We start from the raw sequence: 21,770 nt of genomic DNA on the forward strand, positions 1-21,770 counted from the left end.
AAGAATTTAACGCCCAATTTTCAAGGTTCTCGACATAAATATTTGCCAGTAGCCCGGATAAAGGTGCCCCCATGGGTAACCCATTTTTTTGCTGATAAAAAGAATCGCGAAAATGAAAATACATAGAAAACTTATTACAAATTTTAACCAGTCATTAAAACTTCAAAATCAATTCCCGTCGCTGAAGCCTCGATTAAGTGGTAATTTTCTTCTTCTTTTTTTTAATAATTCCTCAGAAATAGTCACATCTATATTTGTATACATGGAAACAATGTCAATACTACTGATTATTGTGTTTTCTGAAATACTTGTGTTACTAATTTTTTCAACCAAATCTGCGGAATTACGAACATAGGAATTTTGAGAATACAATAAAGGTTTGAAAGCTGTGCAAAGCCATTTCCCAATATTGGCAGCGGGGGCTTTAGTACACGCTACGATAGGTCTTAAGGGAATACCCTGTTTATGTATTTTTGGTAAACCGTAGAGTTTAGGACAGAAACTACCACGGGGAAAAAATTTATTGTATAATTGTCGGATGATTTTACCATTTTGTTTTAGCTGCTTTGGACATAGGGCCGAAATATTCACAGATCTGATTTCCACTGTCTTGAAAAGATTTGCCTTATTGTTTCTACTTTGTATTTGTTTGTTTTGGAAAGGCAGTGTGGTCTTCGTCGCTATTTTCATGAAATATAATTTATCACAAGTAAACAGGTAATCAGTTAAATGTACTTTCAATTTAAGATTTTAACTGGCCAAAGACTGAATGAAGACTATTGGTAAGGTAATCACAACTTATGAGCCATTCAGTGGCCCTCCATAAATAAAACCAGTTGTACAGCCTATCTCATGCGCAGAACTCGGCAACTCTAATCTATAGAAGCAAGAAAGGAAAGGATATAATGAATGAAAACTAAAATCAAATAGGTGAGAAACCAAGATTTTGTCAGCAAGTAGCAAAATACAAACTTTTTTTTTATTAGCACTGAGGGTGGCTTGGCGGAGGTTATTGTCGAAATATTTACTTGTTTTCGTCTTCATATTTTACTAGTGTCTGACAAAATCCTCGTTTTCTCACCTATTTTATTTTATTTTCATTCATTATATTCTTTCTTCTCTTGGATTCATTAGTCATGTATAGCCAGTGTGGTCTTAGAATGTATCGACTCTGATCCTCTGTGATACAAAGTCTGCAGTGTTTTGTTTCTTTGTCTGTACCTCCAGTCCTACCAACACACCTCTGAGAAAATTTGAGTTACAGCATTATATCTCAGTAGGCAGCTTCTGGATTACCAATGCGACCGGAAGAAAAAATATATGTGAAGATAACAGCATTCTTCGTGGTCTACAGTGGTTCAAGATCTTTATTCTGGTCCAATCATTACTACTACTACTACCAACGATTCACCAACGCACCAAGCCACCTGAGGCCAATACAGCTACGCACGCTCCTCCTCCATCCCAATCTATTCAAAGTCTTCCTTTTTACACCCTCCCAGGAAATTCCCATTTCCTTTAAATCTTTCTTTACGACGTTCTACCACCAAGAATGAAGACGACCAGCTTTCCGTTTAGTCCTAGACGGTTGGCCAAAAAGAACAATCTTCGGCCATTGACTGTAGTAAGTATCAGCTATATTTGCATAGCCTTTCAAAGAGCATTTTTGAAAAAAAAAGACATAAAAAAGAATAAATAGACAATGACTTGTAGAGCTTGAATAAGGGATCCGAATAAACGAGACAACACTAAGAGCCGGTGCCTAACTTTCTGGGAATCTTAAAAACAACAATTCAAGTTCCCTAGTTTTGTGCAGGAGATAGAAATGTCCCACTTGGAGGAAACTTACATAATTAGATGGTGTACGTTTTACTTTTTCGATTAAACGAAGAAGAATTTCTTTTTAAAGCTCAGCAAAGGATAGTCCGAGAAATATTACACTATACCTGCTAGGAGTACATTAAAAATAATCTCAACGGAAGAATCATTTGAGAAATTTGACAGTTTCAGGAGTTCCCTGTTGTGCAAAAACTTTGCCGACACAGAATGCATATTCTTTATGCTGTATATACATTGAATAGGTAGTCCTTTACTTAGCAACTAGTAAGAGAGTATACTTTTTTTATTTTAAACTAGCCTCTTGTTAGGTTTTCAAACGCTTGGTACATTTACGATCCCTTGTTAATGTTGTGCTGAGAAACTTCATTAGTGTGCCCTTTGTCTTTGACATGACCAGCTGTAAAATGATCTTAAATCCCCTTTAACACACTAAAAAGGCTGGCATACCGATTCATATGCAAAAGAAAACAAAATCATTAGAACATCATCAACAAAATAATAGTACCGGCACTCAAGGTTGGAATTATTGAGATGGAGGAAGTCAAACAGTTTTGACAGTATCCTTGAGCGTGAAGTTACCAAACGTACTGCCCACACAGGAAACGCTTTTCATAAACAGGTGAACGTGTTGACTACACAGGACAGTTTTTACCCCCCCCCCCCCACCGCTTAATGATTGCCCCTCTCTTAAAAGAGAAAAGATATAGCTACGTCTATGATGCATACGCTAAATACTAGGGTGAAAATACATCTTTATTGATCTTTTTCCTAGAAAAGGGATTAAAATCATATTTTCTCTTCTTCAAAAACAAGTAAAAAACACAAGGTTAATAGTTTGTTTTAAGTCAACAACAGAAATACTTACGAGATGAAGTCGTCTCAAGTGGGGTTTTATATTCCGATTTGGGAGGTGGACTGCCAGTTCAAGCTCTTCGTTCAAGTTCACGCTTTCAGCAATGAGGTAGGACAACATCGCCGGTGACAAAACTTGCCTGAAAACAAAGCATAACTAAATCAGATAAGTAATAAAGAAAAACAAGGAAAGAAAATAAAGGAAAGGAAAGGAAAGAAACATAGACAATGGTGATATTAGAAACTCGTAAACACGATATTTACTTTTTAACTGAAAATACGCTGTTAATAGTTTATACGGTGAATTTTCGTTTAAAAAGTTTTATTTCCGGTTTCTGAGAACGTGTAGACAGCTAAGAAAGTCTTGACCACCTAGACTAGAATCATAATAATTACCTATGAAATTCTGGTTTCTAGTTTGAAATGAGTTTTTCAGAAAGAACAAGGCTGTACATGTTTTGTAATGAATCAGGAAAACTAGTTGCGTTTTGTGCTGAACCTTATTCTCACTGAATCAGGAAAACGACAAAAACGACTTCTCATGTAGCGACAATTGATGCCAGAATTGTTAACCATAAGTAATACCATGCATGAACGTTAGTTATTATTTATGTAACGGAGATTCATTCTGCGGATTAGAGGATAAGGTACAAATTAATAAATAAAACAAAAACAGGTGAAACAGACAAATTGTAAAGAAAGTAATGTATGATAAAGTCTACAGAATAAAAATCCGGGGATGCAGGTCTGACCCCCCCCCCCCTCCTCCGTGTATACATTCAATCGTCCATCGACTGAAGATTGTGAAAAGTGTAAATGTGAGTTGCTCTTTTTGATATATTTAATAGCATTTTCATTGGAATTAAAGCTAGTGGTTTCATCAGCCGGACTTTTTTTTTCAGGCAAAAAGGTTAAACTTGATTTTAAGGCCTAAAAATATTGTTTTTTCTTAAATTTCTTTTACAGCGAAAACTTTCGGGATCTTTGCAGATATTTTCGAGTAGATACCTAGATTATCAAGACCTTTTTTCATGGTTCCAAGATTAGTTCTAGATAAAGATAAATCTATCTATCTATCTATTTTTACATCAATTCAGGTTGACCTTTCAACCTTGAATTAGAGATTTCAATTTCTGAGTCAAATTTCAGCCTTCCAGGTTACCAACGAGTATAAAAACATAGAAAATTGTCACTTGTAGTGTTATCAATGCTTTGAAGTTAACTGTGGCAGTTTTCTGACACAAAAATATCCAATTTATCTTTTAATTTTTTTTAGACTGTTACTTATTACTGATGCTTCAGTTGACAAAAACTCTTCGTAGCTCAAAGCTACTCGAGTCCAACATAGCTGATCAGAGGTCACTCTCCTCCGACATATTCCATGCTTTAATTTTCCCTCCCTCTCACGAGATTCAAACTTCCTTGACATTCATCCCAGCACAAAGCTGCTCGAGTCAAACATAGCTACGAAGGATTTACTCCACCAAAAAATACTCAATTCAACTCATTGCTACCTCCATGTTACTAGAATTTTATTGACATCAATCCCAGAACAAAGCTGCTAGAGTCAAATAGAGCTGCGAAGGGTTAAATCCAGCCCCAATATATTCCGTTTAACTCACTGCTGCTTCCTATGTTATTTAAACTTTCTTGACATTCATCCCAACACAAAGCTGCTTGAGTCCAACATTGCTGCGAAGGGTTTACTCCACCCCAAAACATTCAGTTCAACTCATTACTCTCCCCCCCCCATGTTATTGAAATTCTATTGACATCCATCCCAGAACAAAGCTGCCCGAGTCAAATATAGCTATTAAGAATTCACTCTACCCCAGTATATTCAGTTTAACTCTCTACTGCCTCTTACGTTATCCAAACTTCCTTGACATCCTTCCCAGTACGAAGTCACTCGAGTCCCACATAGCTGCGAAGGGTTCCCTCTCCCAAATATATTCAGTTTAGCTCTTTTCTGCGTCATATGCTATTCAAACTTCCTTGACATACAACCAAGCCAAAAGCTGCTCAAGTCCAACATAGCTACAGAGGGTTCACTCCCCCCCCCCATATATTCAGGTTAATTCTTTGCTACCTCATATGTCATTTAAAATTTCTTGAAAACTCTCATTAAAATAACAATGCTCAAGGATAAAGTAACAGCTTTCATAGTAATAACTGCTTTATTTATAAAACATGGCGTAACCAGCTTAGCCTAACAGTCATTATCTGCCTTATCAATGTCTATTTGTCAGTGCTTCTTTGTCAATCTATTACTTCATAATCTCCCATTATCACAATTTATGTGTCAATGGGACATCGATCAGACAATGAAATCAAGAAATCAAAGACAGAAAAACAGAGACACGAAGACAGAGAAATCAAAAATCAAAACACATTGGAAAAAACACAGTCACATCAAAACACTCATCATACACATCAGAAGACACTAAAAAAATCAGAAGACACTAAAAAAATCAGACATCAGAAGACACTAATTTAAAAAAAAATATCATGCAACTCATCGTTTGAAATACAGTCACTCGAAATATTCTTGGATAAATTTCTCAAAAAAATACCAAGAATACTTTTCTCAACTTTTCAAAACGCAAACGTTTCGTAAGCATGATGAACACCTGGTACTATCATTGCTTCTAATACGCTAACCGATTGTTAAAAATTTAACAATAAAGTTAGACTGTTACAAATTTTTAAACTCGATTATTAACATGACAACTGCTCAACTGGTAAAAACTCAACTGCTGACAAACCATAAACAAACTCATCAACTGCTAAAAATCGATGTGAGCCGTAACCTTCACCTTCACAAGTGAACATAAATGTGAAGGCACATTCACCTTGAACATACCTTCACCTTCAACAGGTTAGGGCACACATGATACTGTGTGCCTTCACAGGATCCTTCAATGAGTACTCAGAAGGTGAACATAAAATCTCCACAGGGGAAGTAAGAACTAGAGAGAACTATACAGTAAGCACCGAAGCACTAATATGGTCAGGCATTGCTTTATCTTAAAAAAAAAAGGTTATAACTGTGAAATTTGATATTTATGTATAAGCAAAACAAGGGTTTACCAATACATTCCTTCTTATTATTACATATTATTAACTTATTTTTTTATTACTTTTTATTATTAATTATTATTAACTTATTTTTATTACTTATTATTAACCGGGAAATTTGCTACTTATGCTTAAGCAAAACAAGGGTTTACCAAACCTTCCTCTTATCTATCTCCTTAAAACTTAGATTCACAATTACAACAAGTAAACAAAGAACTTACCAGACAAATGTCAACTCCAGTTTAAGTTGCGTTGCAAAACGCAGAAAATAAGTGATTAGCCAGAGAATGTGAGATTTGTCAATCGGAGCACCAATCTGCCGTGTAATCTGATCATGCAGATTACCAACCAAACTCCCATATCCTATAAAAAAAAAGAGTAAAGGCAGTGGAATAACTATCAACAATGTCATATAAGCCGTTCAGAGGCACAATCGAACAAACCAATCTATATTATGCCAAATTACTTGGCTAGCTCTTAGCTTTGTACGTTCACAAAGAATCCCTTCCTTCTTTAAGGGGAAAAACTCCGTTGACAGACATTTAGGACGCCCAATACTAAATACCCGGTTGACTCAACTATATGCGAGTATATACCTAACGAAGTCCCCATTCTAAGTAAAACAAGAAAATTGAGAAATACAGCCTTTTTCCCTCAATGACTAGTACATATATATAAATAAATAAAACACAGCTTTTATTGTTACCCATTTCCTAATTTGCAATATTATTTTGCTGTAGAGACATAAGTTAATATAACAATCCTACACCTTAATATATAATTCATAAAAAAAGGAGAACTTGTCCATTTGGTGGAAAGCAATTAATTAATTTAACTTATAAAAACAAAAGGAGAGATAGTTCCTTACCACGGTCTATATCCGAGCATGGCAAACTTATAAAAGTGGAAACTGGCACTAGCGCCCAAACGAACAATCATCAACACCATCAAACAGTTGGCAATTCTTACATTTTTAATCTACCCTAAACTATTGCATACTTGTCTTTCAGGTGCTTCAAAATGCAGGAGAGGAATAAAAAAGGAGATCTTTGTCACTAGTAAACCTACCAGCTTAAAGCCAAGTAGCCTAATAACATGCCGAGGTTTTCTTCAAGGTAACCAAGACCTACTTTACGCAGTCTGAATTTTGAATTAAAACTGATCTTTGAAAAACAAAAAATCACATTAATAATCACCTACAGAAAAATCACAGTTTTAACCCAATAACAAGAGCTAAGAGCTCATATGGCACCTGTGACGAGGCTAGAAGAGCTAAGAGCTCATATGGCACCTGTGACGAGGCTAGAAGAGCTAAGAGCCAAGAGCCAAGAGCTCATAAGGTATGAGCTCTAAAAATATTCTAAGAATCAATAGACTGATTTAAAAGGAAAATCAGAGGCTTAATGCCGGTCGGGATTTACAATAAGAGCTCTGAGTCACGATGTCCTTCTAAATATCAAAATTCATTAAGATCCAATCACCCACTCGTAAGTTACAAATACCTCATTTTTCTAATTTGTCCTCTCCCTTGACACGCCTACCAATTTTCATCGTCCTAGCTCGTCCAGAAGCACCAAACTCGCCAAAGCACTGAACCCCTCCCCCCAACTCCCCCAAAGAGAGCGAATCCAGTACGGTTACATCAATCACGTATCTACGACATTTGCTTATTCTATCCACCAAGCTTCATCCCGATTCCTCTACTCTAAGCGTTTTCCAAGATTTCCAATTTCCCCCTCCAGCCCCCCCCACCTCCAATTTCAACAGATCTGGTCGGATTTGAAATAAGAGCTGAGACATGAATTCCTTCTAAATACCAAATTTCATTAAGATCCGGTCACCCATTCTTAAGTTAAAAATACCTCAACTTTTCAAATTTTTCCAATTATGTCAATCACGTATCTTAAACTTGTGCTGATTCTTCCCATCAAGTTTCACCCCGATCTCTCCACTCTAAGCGTTTTCCAAGATTTATGTTTCCCTCCTCCAACCCCCTATGTCCCCGGATTCAATTCGAGCCGAAAATGAAGCATCTGAGACATAGGACCCTTCTATATATCAAGTTTCATTCAGATCCGATCACCTATTCAGAAGATAAAAATACCCCAATTTTCACGTTTTCCATGAATTCCTGTTTCCCCCTCCAACTCCCCCCAATGTCACAGGATCTGGTCAGAATTTAAAATAAGAGCTTTAAAGCACAAGATCCTTCTAAATATCAAATTTCATCAAGATCTGATCACCCGTTTGTAAGTTAAAAATTCCTCATTTTTCTGAATTACCCCCCCCCCCCCTCTCCACCAAAGAGAGCGAATCCGGTTCGGTTATGTCAGTCATGTATCTTAGACTTTTTTTTTATTCTTCCCATCCAGTTGCATCCTGATCTCTCAACTTTAAGTATTTTCTAAGATTTCCAGTCCCCCCACCCCCAATGACGCTGCATCCGGTTTAGATTTAAAGTATGAGATGTGAGTCATGGGATCCTTCTAAATATGAAGTTTCATGAAGGTCTGATCACTCCTTCGTATGTTAAAAATACGTTATTTTTTCTAATATTTCAGAATTAACCCCCCCCCCCCAACTCCCCCAAATAGAGAGGATCCGTTCAAATTATGTCAATCACGTATCTAAGACTTCTGCTTATTTTTCCCACCAAGTTTCATCCCGATCACTCCACTCTAAGCGTTTTCCAAGATTTTAGGTCCCCCCCAAACGTCCCCTCCAATGTCACCAGATCTGGTCGGGATTTAAAATAAGAGCTTTGAGACACGATATGCTTTTAAGTATCAAATTTCATTAAGATCCGGTCACCCCTTCGTAAATTAAAATACCTCATTTTTTCTAATTTTTCAGAATTAACCCCCCCCCCTCCCAACTACCCCAAAGAGAGCGGATCCGTTCCGGTTATGTCAATCATGTATCTAGGACTTGTGCCTATTTTTACCACCAAGTTCAATCCTGATCCCTCCACTCTAAGTGTTTTCCAAGATTTTAGGCTTCCCCCTCCTAACTCACCCCCAATGTGACCAGATCCGGTCGTATTTAAAATAAGAGCTCTGAGACAAGATATTCTTCCAAACATGAAATTTTATTAAGATCTGATCAACCGTTCGTAAGTTAGAAATACTTCATTTTTTCCATTTTTCCCGAATTAACCGGGCCCCCACTCCCCCCCCCCCCCAGATGGTCAAATCGGGAAGACGACTATTTCTAATTTAATCTGGTCTGATCCTTGATACTCCTGCCAAATTTCATCGTCTTAGCATACCTGGAAGTGCCTAAAATAGCAAAACCAGGACCAACAGACAGACAGACCGACAGAATTTGCAATTGCTATATTTCACTTGGTTAATACCAAGTACCATAAAAATGCATATTAATCATATGATTTATCTAATTTTCTCTGAAATTTCCCGTTTTCAAAAGGAAGTCACAAAACGTTGCGCTCAGTGTGGCGATAATGATTCCAATTTCATATCATTGGGAATCTATCTTTTATATGTCTCCTATTCTCTTACGTCCAGACTCAAAGCCTAATTATAAATACACGGAATTATACTACTATTAACAATTCACCACAGCACCGAGCCACCTGAGGCCAACACACCGAATTATAAACCTAAGTATAATGCATCTGATACCTACCACACCCATAGTAAAAATTATAAACTTAACTATAATGCACCAAAAAAACAAACAAATAAACTTCGAAGAAATCCGATTTATCTGAAACTTTATAATATTAGCACAATATTTCTCTAATAAATTATTTAAATTGAACCAAGTTTCTAGAACTTTTTGCTTCATAATTCAAAATATTTCAAGCTTTAATCACCCTATAAAAAAAAAAAAAAAAAAAAAAAAATCAATTTGACAACTGCACCTCTGCATATTTTAAACCCCTGGAAAATGCAATGTTTACGGAATTACCATTAACGACATCTCTAACAATATGTATATTTTAAAAACGCTTACTTATTTAAAATTAAACAATATTAACTGTAATTTAATAATGGTTAATAATTCAAAATATTTCAAGCTCTAATCATCCTATAAACAAAAGAAAATCGATTTGATAACCGCACCTCTGCATATTTTAAACCCTCAGAAAACATAATATTTACGGAAATACCATTAACGACATCTCCTACAATGTGTATATTTTTAAAAATGCCTACTTAATAAAATTAATATTAACAGTAATTTAATCATAGTTAATAATTATGTTAACAATACTTCTTTGATTAGCCTATTTTGAGCACTGACCATAGTTAACAGCAGTGCCATCATTATAATACAACAAAACATACCATTATTATAACAATAATACATTCACCTAATTATTATTATTAAGTAATATTACTACAAGTTTAAAAGTAGTTCACATTGCTGTTAACAATAATCAGTCCATTTACCAATTTTGGTCACTAATAATATTTTAACGAGTACAATTATCATAACAATACTGCGTTTGACTAATCAACAATACTAAACAGCGTTAGCAGTAATAAAATAGTAGATAAAAATACTTTTAACAACATATTCAACATCAGACTATTTTGGGTACAAACAGTGTTTTAACAATACTTTTTTTTATACTTTTTTATACTGATAATTTCCGCCATTTCTACGTTATGTTATTACGATTTCTTTTCATAGATTCAGATTTTTAGTCAGGTAAATATTAACTATAATAGCTGCAAAATATTTACAACAATTAAATATTTACTAAAATATAAAATATAATATAAATATAAAATATACTTTATAAATATAACAATATTTTATAAATATAAATATGAAATACAATATAAAATATTGTAAAATATTTACTAAAATAGCTGTAGAATCGCTTTGTATTTAGAACTCTCTTCAAATAAGTCTTACACATAGTTTTAAATCACTGTAAATGTCACAATCAGACCATGGTAGACAGATGCTGAACATGTTTTGTCCTTTAAATACAATTTCACAGCATACTTGGCTTTGAGAAGAAAAACTACAGTATATTCTTTTAATAGGTTTGATATCTACAGTGAAACTACAGAAAGCTATAGAAATTTTTTTCAATACTTGCCTTTGAGAAGAAAATCTACAGTAAATTCTTTTAATAGGCTTGAAATCTCAGGTGCAGACGGTTTCTGCTGCAGTCGCAGCTTTAATCTCATTCTGAAAATAAATTGTTCTGAAATTAACGTCAGTAAATAAAATACCTAAGTTCTAATAATAATATACATTGTGGTGATTTTTGACACATTTTGAACAAAAGTTACGAGCCTAAAAAAAATTGTTCCACTTTAAAAAAAGTAAAAAAAAAAAAACACCCATAGCAGGTTAGATAATCTTTTAGAAAATTAAATCATCAAATTTAGCATTCAAAGAACCCTACTGCAGAAGTTTCAATCTCCTATCTACAAAAATCTGGAATTTTGCAATTTTTACCATTTCATTTAAAGAGTCTGGTTTGAGGGGGCAATAGCCCTCCTTACCTAATCTATTTAAACGAGCAGATATTAAATAAAAAAAAATTGTAAAATCTAAGTAAAGAGGAACAATCAGGGCCCCTCCTCAGCCCCCGATCGTTCTACTAAGTTAAACTTAACGTCCTCAAAGAGAACAGTCGCTCAATTTATTATCTATTTTAAAACCCTATACAAGATTAGTATAAAGAGCGGTGAGTTGAAGAGAGAGCATAATCCTTCATTCACCGAATAATTTATATTTGCTCTTCTTGTTATTAATTTTCAAACCTATCTGGTTTGAATCAATATAAACTAAATTTACATTGGGGGACAATGGGGGATCCCCTGGTATGATTTGAAAAGCATTCAGTAACTAAATAAAAAAAATTATCTGAAAACATTCAGAAACTAAATAAAAACAATTATTTTTAACAAAAGGTAAGAAGCAACATTAGAAATTATAACAAACAGAACATGCTCAGGAACAGCTCAGGAATAGGCAATAGCACAGTAACAGTTTGGGGTAGTAAGTTGGGGTAGTAATCTCTCTTGATTTCTGGAAATATTTTTGGTCTACGCTGTTATTATGTGAGTAAAGAGTAACATTTTATTCCAAAACAAGCAAAACTCATTCTGTATAGGAGGGGACTGCCCCTTCCTCGTCCCCACCTCTGCCGCGTGATTTTAGAAACTTCAGAGGAGGCTCATTCGGTCAGAAATTGAGTTCTATTTTCTAAAATAAGAATAAAACCTTAAAAAATAATTAAACTTAACCTATCTGCTATCAATGTAAACCTATTCCGGCATCTCGAAGTCACAAAAACTCCGACATTTCAGTCATTTCGCAGATTTTTTTAAAAAAAGGTACAGTATGTGTTGGCCATATTTTCACTCTAAAGGTTAATAATTCAGAAGTGCCTGGGCTATCAAACACCTATGGTCCTCAGTTTTATAGATTATGAGCAAGCACCCGATTTTGTTGATAGAAGAGGTTTAGCAAAGGTTATCCTTGTGCCGACTACCAGACAAATATATTAAAGTGATAATTGCTATGTATGAGAATAACACTGCCGTGGTTAAGGTAGGAAATTAGGTTTGCAGCTGGTTTCTTAGTAAATCAGGAGTTGAGCAGGGTTGTATCCTACCCCCCTTTATATGGATTGTTTTAATGGGTTTTGTCTCAAGAAGCACGGGAAATGCAATGGCAGACCTCGGGATCCAATGGGGAGGAAAAACTGTCCTGGACTTAGATTATACTGATGATTTAAGCATCCGAGATAAAAGTTTGAGCAAAATGAATGAACCTTTAGAGGTTTTGCAAGTTTAGGGTGCTAGAATAGGTTTGAAAATTAATGTTAAGAAGACTAAGTCACTAAGGCTAGAAATAAGTGAAGATGAAAAGGTGACGCAGGGCAACGAAAAGATTGATCAGGTGGACAGCATCATTTACCCTGCTACTACTATTACTAAAGAAGGTGAGAGCAGTGAAGACGTTAAAAGTAGAATAGCCAAGGCTCAGGGTGTTTTTTCACTGCTAGAAAAGGCTAGGAAGAAAAGGGAGATAAGTCTGCCAACCAAGATTAGAAAATTGGAAGCTACCGTGATAACAATGATCAAATATTGCTCTGAAGGATGGATGCTCCAAAAGCAGATGTAGATCTGCTAGATATTTTCCAAAAAAATTGCCTACGAATTGTTCTAGGTACCCAGCTGACTGACCGTGCTTGAAACAGTAAGCTGTAAGAAAAGTGTGGTATAATCCCCCTTTCTCTGACTATAATGAGGGAAAGGTTAAGATGGCTAGGGCACGTTCTGCAGATGAAGGATGACAGATTACCAAAGATTGTCCCTTTCTCCAACAGCCTAGGGCTAAACGGAAAGGAGACCGTCCAAAGTTGGGGTGGGAGGATATCATAAAGAAAAATTTAAAGGAAATGAAAACTTCCTGCGGGGGTGTAAAGAGGGAGGCTTTGAAAAGATAGGGATGGATGAGGAGCGTGCGTAGCTGTGTTGGCCTCAGGCGGCTTGGTGTCGCGGTGAGTTGTTATTAGTAGTAGTAGATAATTCCATTACCCACTCACAAAACAGTACAAGATCAGAAATGGAGTAAATTAATATAACATGTGTGACCAAAAACTTAGGTACTGTATAAATTCAAACGAACACTTAAGGACAAATCACAATGGCAATGCTACTGGACTGACTTTAAGAATTTCGTCTGACATTTAATGAGAGCCGCAATGGGCCCGACAACGCCAAACTGACGCGACACCAACGTATTTTTTTCATGGTCGTAAATTAAGCAAAAACTTTGCATATTTATAATAATCTAAAAGAAGCTATTATTAATCACTGTGGGGGCAAATATTCCAAAATGGAAACATAGATAAAAAATGGGGAAAAACCAAAGCATTTTACAGACAGGCTCGAATCTCACGCTTATATATATCTCCCGCTCCATCATGTAAAAATCATACTCGACCTAATAGGCATTCCGAACTAAACAATTGCATCGAAAAAAAAACTTCATCATCACCAAACTTGACAACACGGTCTCGTGAATATGCTCCTCTTCTGCAAAACGCAATAACTTCACCTTTGTTATTATGAACTGCAAGACCGATCTGTTGATACACTGTGTTAAGTAAAAAAAAAAAAATATTCAATTCTAGAAGGGCAACGGCTCGTGTTTAAAATATCATACGCACAATTCAACAGTGAGAGATATATTCCCCAGTAAATAAAACTCATTTTTCTGAATTCAGGCTTTCAAGGACGCTCTTATTATACAACAGTGGTGACAAAATAGAACCCTTTCCTCGCTGGTACTGATTGGCGCAGAATACTTTGTCCACTTCTAGAAGGCAAACTCGAACAGACAGTTTTCTAAACATATTACGAAAAGATAAAACAACCGACCACGGCACGTTTGTGTGCAAGTAATAGCTGAGCATGTATTCTAGAGTTCTACGGATATCATGACCTACCAGGAAAATGCACTCATTTAACGCATCAGTTTTCTATGATATAATGGACTTGCTAAAATACAAGGGACGTGCTAACAGGCGATACCTTTCTTAAAACCAAATTGGTTCACTGGAGTATGACAATGACTTGAAATATCTTCAGTAACGAGCATTTCCATTAGTTTATAGAGAACAGGTGAAACAGTTATAGGATGGTAAGACATATAATCTGCTGGTTTTTCCCCCTTTTTTGACACAGGATTAACAATAACAGTAAAAAAAAATATCGGGTTTAAGACCAGAATCAAGAATAATTGGAAACTACATCTCAAGGTGAAACAAAAGATAATCACTTCCATATGTAAGGTGCAAACCACAGAGTCCGTTAAGAGCACGCGATTGTTTTTTTAGCTTACGGATGGCGACAGTAATATTTTTGATGGTTTTTAAGTAGCCAACATCAGAGTCAGGTAACTTTAGACCATTATCTAGTTCTTTGCTGAACTTTTCTTCAAGCTCTTGATCAGGAGAGGAAAACGCAAAGGTAAAACTGGACATCCATTCAGTCTCAGGGATCGCACCTTCGAAACACCACAATTTCTCTTATGCTTAAGAAATCTCCACGTTACATTTCGATCATTAATAACTAATTTACTTCGCTACTCGATCACTTCACATTTATGTTTAGACATGGTTTTAGCAAACTTGCGCTTAACAAATAAACGAACTTGATTTATGATACCTAATCTCGGACGATAACGTTCAATTCAAAGCCCATTCCAGAATTGCACACGGGCACATGCGTCACCAAGAGCAGGATTTTCAGACCGATTCGGGACGTTCGTACAGATTCTAACTTCCCGATTAGGCGCAGCAGCTGCCTCTTTTATAGCAGCTGCTATTATAGAGAAATTTACTATATTTATATTTTTATATTTATATTTTTTTATTTATATAATTTTATATTTATATTTTTTATATTTATTACAGAGAAAATTACAGAGAAATTTACCTTTTATAGAGAAATTTCCGTACAGTATGTATTCAGACACAGTTGTTTATCTTCCAGAATCAATGCATTTTGCTGTAATGGCTGGAAAGGCTATTTTGGCAAGAATCTCATCTAATATTGCATGGTGTGTACTAAGATCAATTGTATTTCAGTCAGTCTGGACAGCCCACTTCCTTTGAACCAAGATGTCACTTGCGCCGTCCGGCTAGCGAAACATCAAACCACATTTTAGTTTTATATTTGTGGGCGAAAGTTGGTTCTTCATGGTGAAAATGGTATTGACTTATGCAGCTTTTTCCGATCTATTTTTGAGTACCAGAATCACTCGTGTTGAAGCCGTCGCTGGGCCAAAACTGCCTTAATAAAGTTGCGTTTCCTTTCCGCCATTTTGGCGCCATCTATCTGGACTACAGTTCATTTCACTTACTGCGAGAAGTCACAGATGGGGCATCGTCCACCAGTGGAAACAAACCGACACGAAAGAAACGTGGATGCCGGGCAGGGAAAAATGAAAGGAGAAGGCGTACAGGGTGGGCTATTTCGATACTAGTGAGAAAACGTGACAATTGTCTTTCACCAAAACAAGTGTTTCAGCGAAACCTGGTGAAAATCAAGACATCCAGAACACCTAAAATACCGAGTCTGAAGAGATTTGACCAAACCCCCGTGTGTCCCATCTAGGACAGCCCGCCTGTTCTTAAGCCGATAGTGTCCCATAGGCCCACCCTGCCTAATTTCCTCTAGGCTAACTGTTGATCCCTTTTTAACAAGAAGGAAGACTCCGAAATCCTGCTCCGTAGCAGCAACATAGCTGTTGCTACTGTGCGCGCGTAAGTCGTTACGCGCCATATTAGTTACGCGCCATTGTAGTTGTGTCCCTATGTCCCACCTGTGAATATAGATATATATATATATATATATATATATATATATATATATATATATATATATATATATATATATATATATATATATATATATATATATATATATGTTTTTAACTACGTAAAACTTGCGAATATACAACATTCTTTGCTGTCCCATTGTCTGTGCAAATAAATAGATTGTCAGGTTTACCGACTCTTGAACATGCAACATATAATGGTCCATGGGAAAACAATCCGTATTCAGATCTATACCTCATGATTCTAATGATAGCGAATATACAACATTCTTTGCTGTCCCATTGTCTGTGCATATAAATAGATTGTCAGGTTTACCGACTCTTGAACATGCAACATATAATGGTCCATGGGAAAACAATCCGTATTCAGATCTATACCTCATGATTCTAATGATTGCCCTTGAGCTTTGTTGATGGTGATTGCTAATCGACCATTCCCTGAGTCGCCATCGTCATTTATATATCCCCCTGTGCACCCCGGCGTCCCCTTTGTAGTTATGTCCCTGTGTCCCGGTCGTCATTTATATTCCCTGTGTCCCGGTCGTCATTTGTGTCCCGGTGTTCCAGTCTGTGATTTCTCTTTGAGTGTCCCGGGCGTCATTTATATTCCTTGTGTCCCGGTGTCCCGGTCGGCATTTATATCCCCCTGTGCCCCCCGGCGTCCCCATTGTAGTTGTGTCCCTGTGTCCCGGTCGTCATTTATATTCCCTGTGTCCCGGTCGTCATTTGTATCCCGGTGTCCCGGTCTGTATATACATTCGTTTTTTAGTTTTGTTTTTCTCCTTTATTTTTTTCCTTTTTTCTTTTTTTTCTTTTTTAGTTTATTTAGATTTTTAAATTTTTTAGTTTTTTTATTAGTTTTTAGTTTTTTTGTAGTTTTTACCATTTTTTTAGTTTTTTCAGTTTTTTTTTTTACTTATGTCCTGGTCGTCATTTATACTCCCTGTGTCCCGGTCGTCATTTGTGTCTCGGTGCTTTGTTGATTGCTAATTTATATTTTTTTTTTAGTTTTTGCCTTTTTTTAGTTTTTTCAGTTTTTTTTAGTTTTTTACCTTTTTTTAGTTTTTTTTAGTTTTTTAGCTTTTTTAGTTTTTTTTCTTTTTAGTTTTTTTTGTAGTTTTTACCTTTTTTAGTTTTTTTTCTTCTTTTGTATTAGTGTGAAATAATTCAGACGTCATATGCGGACAAACACGACGTCACTCGACAGACAGACAGACAGACATAACCCACAAACAACTTATTTTTATATATATTTATTCATATTTTTTTAGTTTTCTTTTTCTCTTTTATTTTTCAGTTTTTTTCCTTTTTTTTAGTTTTTTTCTTTTTTAGTTTTTAGTTTTTTTTAGTTTTTTACCTTTTTTTAGTTTTTTTTAGTTTTTTTAGTTTTTTAGCTTTTTTAGTTTTTTTATTAGTTTTTATTTTTTTTTGTAGTTTTTGCCCTTTTTTATTTTTTTCAGTTTTTTTTTTAGTTATTAGATTTTTACCTTTTTTTAGTTTTTTTTCGTTTTTTAGCTTTTTTAGTTTTTTTTTTCTTTTTAGTTTTTTTTTGTAGTTTTTACCTTTTTTAGTTTTTTTCTTCTTTTGTATTAGTGTGAAATAATTCAGACGTCATATGCGAACAAACATGACGTCACCTGATCCATCCACAGATCCACACACAGACAACTTATTTTTATATATATAGATATATATATATATACTAGCTGTTGGGGTGGCGCTTCGCACCACCCCAACACCTAGTTGGTGGGGCGCTTCGCACCCCCCAAGCCCCCCCGCGCGCGTAAGTCGTTACGCGCCATATTAGGTACGCGCCATTGTAGCTGTGTCCCTGTGTCCCACCTGTGAATAGAGATAGATATAAATATATATTTTTAACTACGTAAAACATGCGAATATACAACATTCTTCGCTGTCCCATTGTCTGTGCATATAAATAGCATTTATATTCCCTGTGTCCCGGTCGTCATTTGTGTCCTGGTGTCCCAGTTTGTATTTTCTCTTTGAGTGTCCCGGTCTTCATTTATATTCCCTGTGTCCCAGTGTTCCGGTCGTCATTTGTGTCCCGGTATCCCCGTCTGTAATTTCTATTCAAACAATCCCTGTGTCTCAGTCGTCAATTATATATCCCGCCTGTGCCCCCGGCGTCCCCGTTGTAGTTGTGTCCCTGCGTCCCGGTCGTCATTTATATTCCCGGTCGGGATTTGTGTCCGGGTGTCCCAGTCTGTAATTTTTCTTTGAGGTTCCTGGTCGTCATTTATATTCCCTCTGTGTCGGTCGTCATTTGTGTCCCGGTCTGTAATTTATCTTTGAGTGGTTTTTTCTTTTTAGTTTTTTTTTTAGTTTTTCACATTTTTTCAGTTTTTTTTTCTTCTTTATTTTTCAGCGTCACTATGAAGTACATATCGCCGAACCTTTGTTTTTTAACTTAAATCTGGTAGGCATTGATGACCTTATCCAAGTCAAAATCCCAAACCCAATCATCATCGCTATCATTTTCAGTTTTGATATGTTTTGACTCTCGCTTTCCAGGTGGATTTTCATCTAACTGCGTTGTTTTGCGTTCTTTAGCCGCAAGCCTGTTTTCTTGCTGTTCTTGTGATTCCTCGGCACGCTTTCTTTTCTTACTTTCTCTATCAGCTGCAAGCCTGTTTTCTTTCTGTTCTTGTGATTCCTCGGCACGCTTTCTTTTGTAGTTTTTGCCTTTTTTTAGTTTTTTCAGTTTTTTTTTTAGTTTTTAGTTTTTTACCTTTTTTAGCCTAACCAGGATTTGAACCTGGGACCTTCATTCTCCGTTCTGACACCCTCTCTCACCGAGTGACTACTCCAGCATGTTCATTTTGGTGTTTTAAATGGTATATTATTAACCAAATTAATGTGTTTTACAATACACTAAGCATCGTCATAACAAAAATGACGGCAACTAATTTCATGACGTCAGCCGAAACATGACGTCACCTGATCCACAGATCCACAGACCCACAGACAGACAGACAACTTATTTTTATATAGATAGATATATATATAGATATGTATATATATATATATATATATATATATATATATATATATATATATATATATCTATATATATATATATATATATATATATATATATATATATATATATATATATATATATATATATATATATATATATATATATATATATACATATGTATATATATACATATATATATATATATATATTTATATATATATTATATATATAGATATATATATATATATATATATATATATATATATATATATATATATATATATATATATATATATATATATATATATATATATATATATATATAGGATCTCTAGAATTTAATGATGACCTGGCAAATGAGAAAAAGTGCATCTGTCCTATAATTTAGGACTGCAAACCATGGCTTAGTTTCAACACAACCTCATGGGTTTGTTTACACTGACAATGCTCATCTATGCTCATAATAATTTCTAAGACATAATTTCTCCAAATATACTACTGAAATTAATCACCTATATGCAGTCAATCTCAAAAATTCAAAAAGCATAAAAAAGCTCGAAATGAGGGTTAAACTGTAAGCAATGTTAAAAGCTGGTATAAAGTAAACCCGTATTACATAAATACGGGTTGTTATCTTCAAACACTCCGTCTGTAAAACCCGTAAATGCTGAAAAAAAGAGGTATTACCTTGTCGTTTTTCGACGCTTTGTCACTTTTCTTCGACAAATATCTTCACTTGTGCGTGGAGTTTTCATCAACTTTGACGCTGAACTCCTTTTTGTTCGAACATTATCAGAGTCTGAGCTAGTGCTTTCCATTATTTCAATGTTCTACAATAAAAAAAGGATATAAATTGAGGATGAAAACTCGGGGCACCCATACAATCAAAGTCTGAACTAATAATCTACTTTATCCCAACGTTCTAAATTAAACATAGATTCAAGGAAATAATGTTGAACATCGCTTCAATCGAGTCTCATCGAAATCTGGACTAGTATTCTATATTACTTCAAGGTTCTACGTTAAGGTAAAAGTAAAAAAAAAAGGTAAAGAATACGGCATTAGACTTTACAGTTCCTACCAACGGTGCTGATCTCCGTTTCTTGGCCCTTCAGCCAGGAAGTACAATGGGGGGTTGGGCCTAAACATTCTGTGCTTTCGCACACCCTTCCTGTTTACCTTCCCCAGATCTCTCCAGGTACCCATTTAGAGTTCGGTCGACTCTGACTGAGCTTACAGTCACACCACTGACCCCATCCCAAACTTAATAATTGGGTACACTAGTATTCGAACCCTCTCCCTCTCAGACAAAGGATCCTGAAATCTCATCGGCGTCTTGACTAGTAATCTACATTTTTTCAATGGTCTGCATTAAACAAGCATATCTATTGAAGAAAATGACGCCAAACGCCTTTCAATCAAAGCTCGTCATCACCTGGGCTAGTCTATATTACTTCAAGACTCTACATTAACCAAGGATATAGATTCAAGAAAATGACATAAAATACCTTTCCAATCGAACCTTATCGGCGTCTTGACTAGTAATCTACATTATTTCAATGCTCTACATATAGATTCAAGAAAATGACGCAAAACACCTTTTCAATCGAATCTCATCTGCACCTGGACAAGTAATCAATATTATTTCAATAATCTATATTTTACAAGGATATATATTCAAGAAAATGATGCTGAACACCTTTTCAATCGAAACTCTTCGGTGTCCTGACTAGTAGTCTCCATTATTTCAATGTTATGCATTAAACAAGAATATAGATTCAAGAAAATGACGCTGAACAGTTTTTCAATCGAAACTCTTCGGTGTCTGGACTAATAATCTGCATGCTTTCAATGCTCTAAATAAAACAAGGACATATATTCAAGAAAATGACGCTGAAATACCTTTTCAATCGAACCTAATAGTCACTAGTTCAGACACTAGGATCTGAACTAGTATGCGTCATTATTTTTAATGCTCTAAGTACAATAAAATAGGACATGAAAGTTCAGTAAGGTAGCCCTGGGGGCCTTTTAATTATACTTTGCTCGCGTGTTAGCTAGTACTCTACATTAGTTCAATGCTTTACGACAGTAATTCCCAGCTTGAGGTACATGTACCCCCAAGGTTACGTAAAAGCAAGTGGGGAGAGAGTATGCAAAAAATTTCGATAATGGCGGAATCAACGTCTTGACAGGATTGCCACATAGGTTACGTTCGTAACATAGCTGTTACGTTTTAAATAAAAAGTTACTTCCCATGTTATGGTCCTAAAAATATTAAATTTATGTAGCGTGTTTGAATAATCACTAGATTGCTCATTTTTATAGCAATCTATTTTCTCCAGTTAAGAAATTCCGCTGTTTCAGCTTTCGCTACACCGTCAAAAGTATGGACATTCTTCCATTTGTGAAATTGTTATTGACAATAGTGAGAAAGCAAACAGATTTCGCAGTCAATATCTCCGTGTCTCTTTCTTTTGAATTAGGTCACTTACCCAAAAAATAATAGTGCGAAAATGTTCAGTTACTTCGAAAGTTTGTTAAAAAATGTGTCCCGGTTATGTTTAGTAATGTTTTCAATGTTCTTTTAGCTTTTGCTGGGGGTACTTCATGATAAACCTTTCTTAAGAGGTAAGGAATTTGAACAAGGTTGAGA

At 35.5% G+C, this 21,770-nt stretch overlaps 1 protein-coding gene across 2 annotated transcripts in view; it reads right to left on the bottom strand.

The window, feature by feature from the left end:
• The window catches only part of LOC136037316 (protein timeless-like), a 174,962-nt gene that overhangs the window by 76,301 nt on the left and 76,891 nt on the right, over window positions 1-21,770 (bottom strand). For both annotated transcript variants that reach the window (XM_065719986.1, XM_065719985.1), the window contains exons 10-13: window positions 19,802-19,944; window positions 10,847-10,938; window positions 5,991-6,132; window positions 2,705-2,831 (exon numbers count right to left, since the gene is read on the bottom strand). In XM_065719986.1, coding sequence (XP_065576058.1) covers window positions 2,705-2,831; window positions 5,991-6,132; window positions 10,847-10,938; window positions 19,802-19,944 — 504 coding nt within the window. The remainder of the gene's footprint in view (window positions 1-2,704; window positions 2,832-5,990; window positions 6,133-10,846; window positions 10,939-19,801; window positions 19,945-21,770) is intronic.

Source organism: Artemia franciscana, chromosome 16 (assembly GCF_032884065.1).
Source record: "Artemia franciscana chromosome 16, ASM3288406v1, whole genome shotgun sequence".
In the NCBI taxonomy this organism is placed as follows: Eukaryota; Metazoa; Arthropoda; class Branchiopoda; order Anostraca; family Artemiidae; genus Artemia; species Artemia franciscana.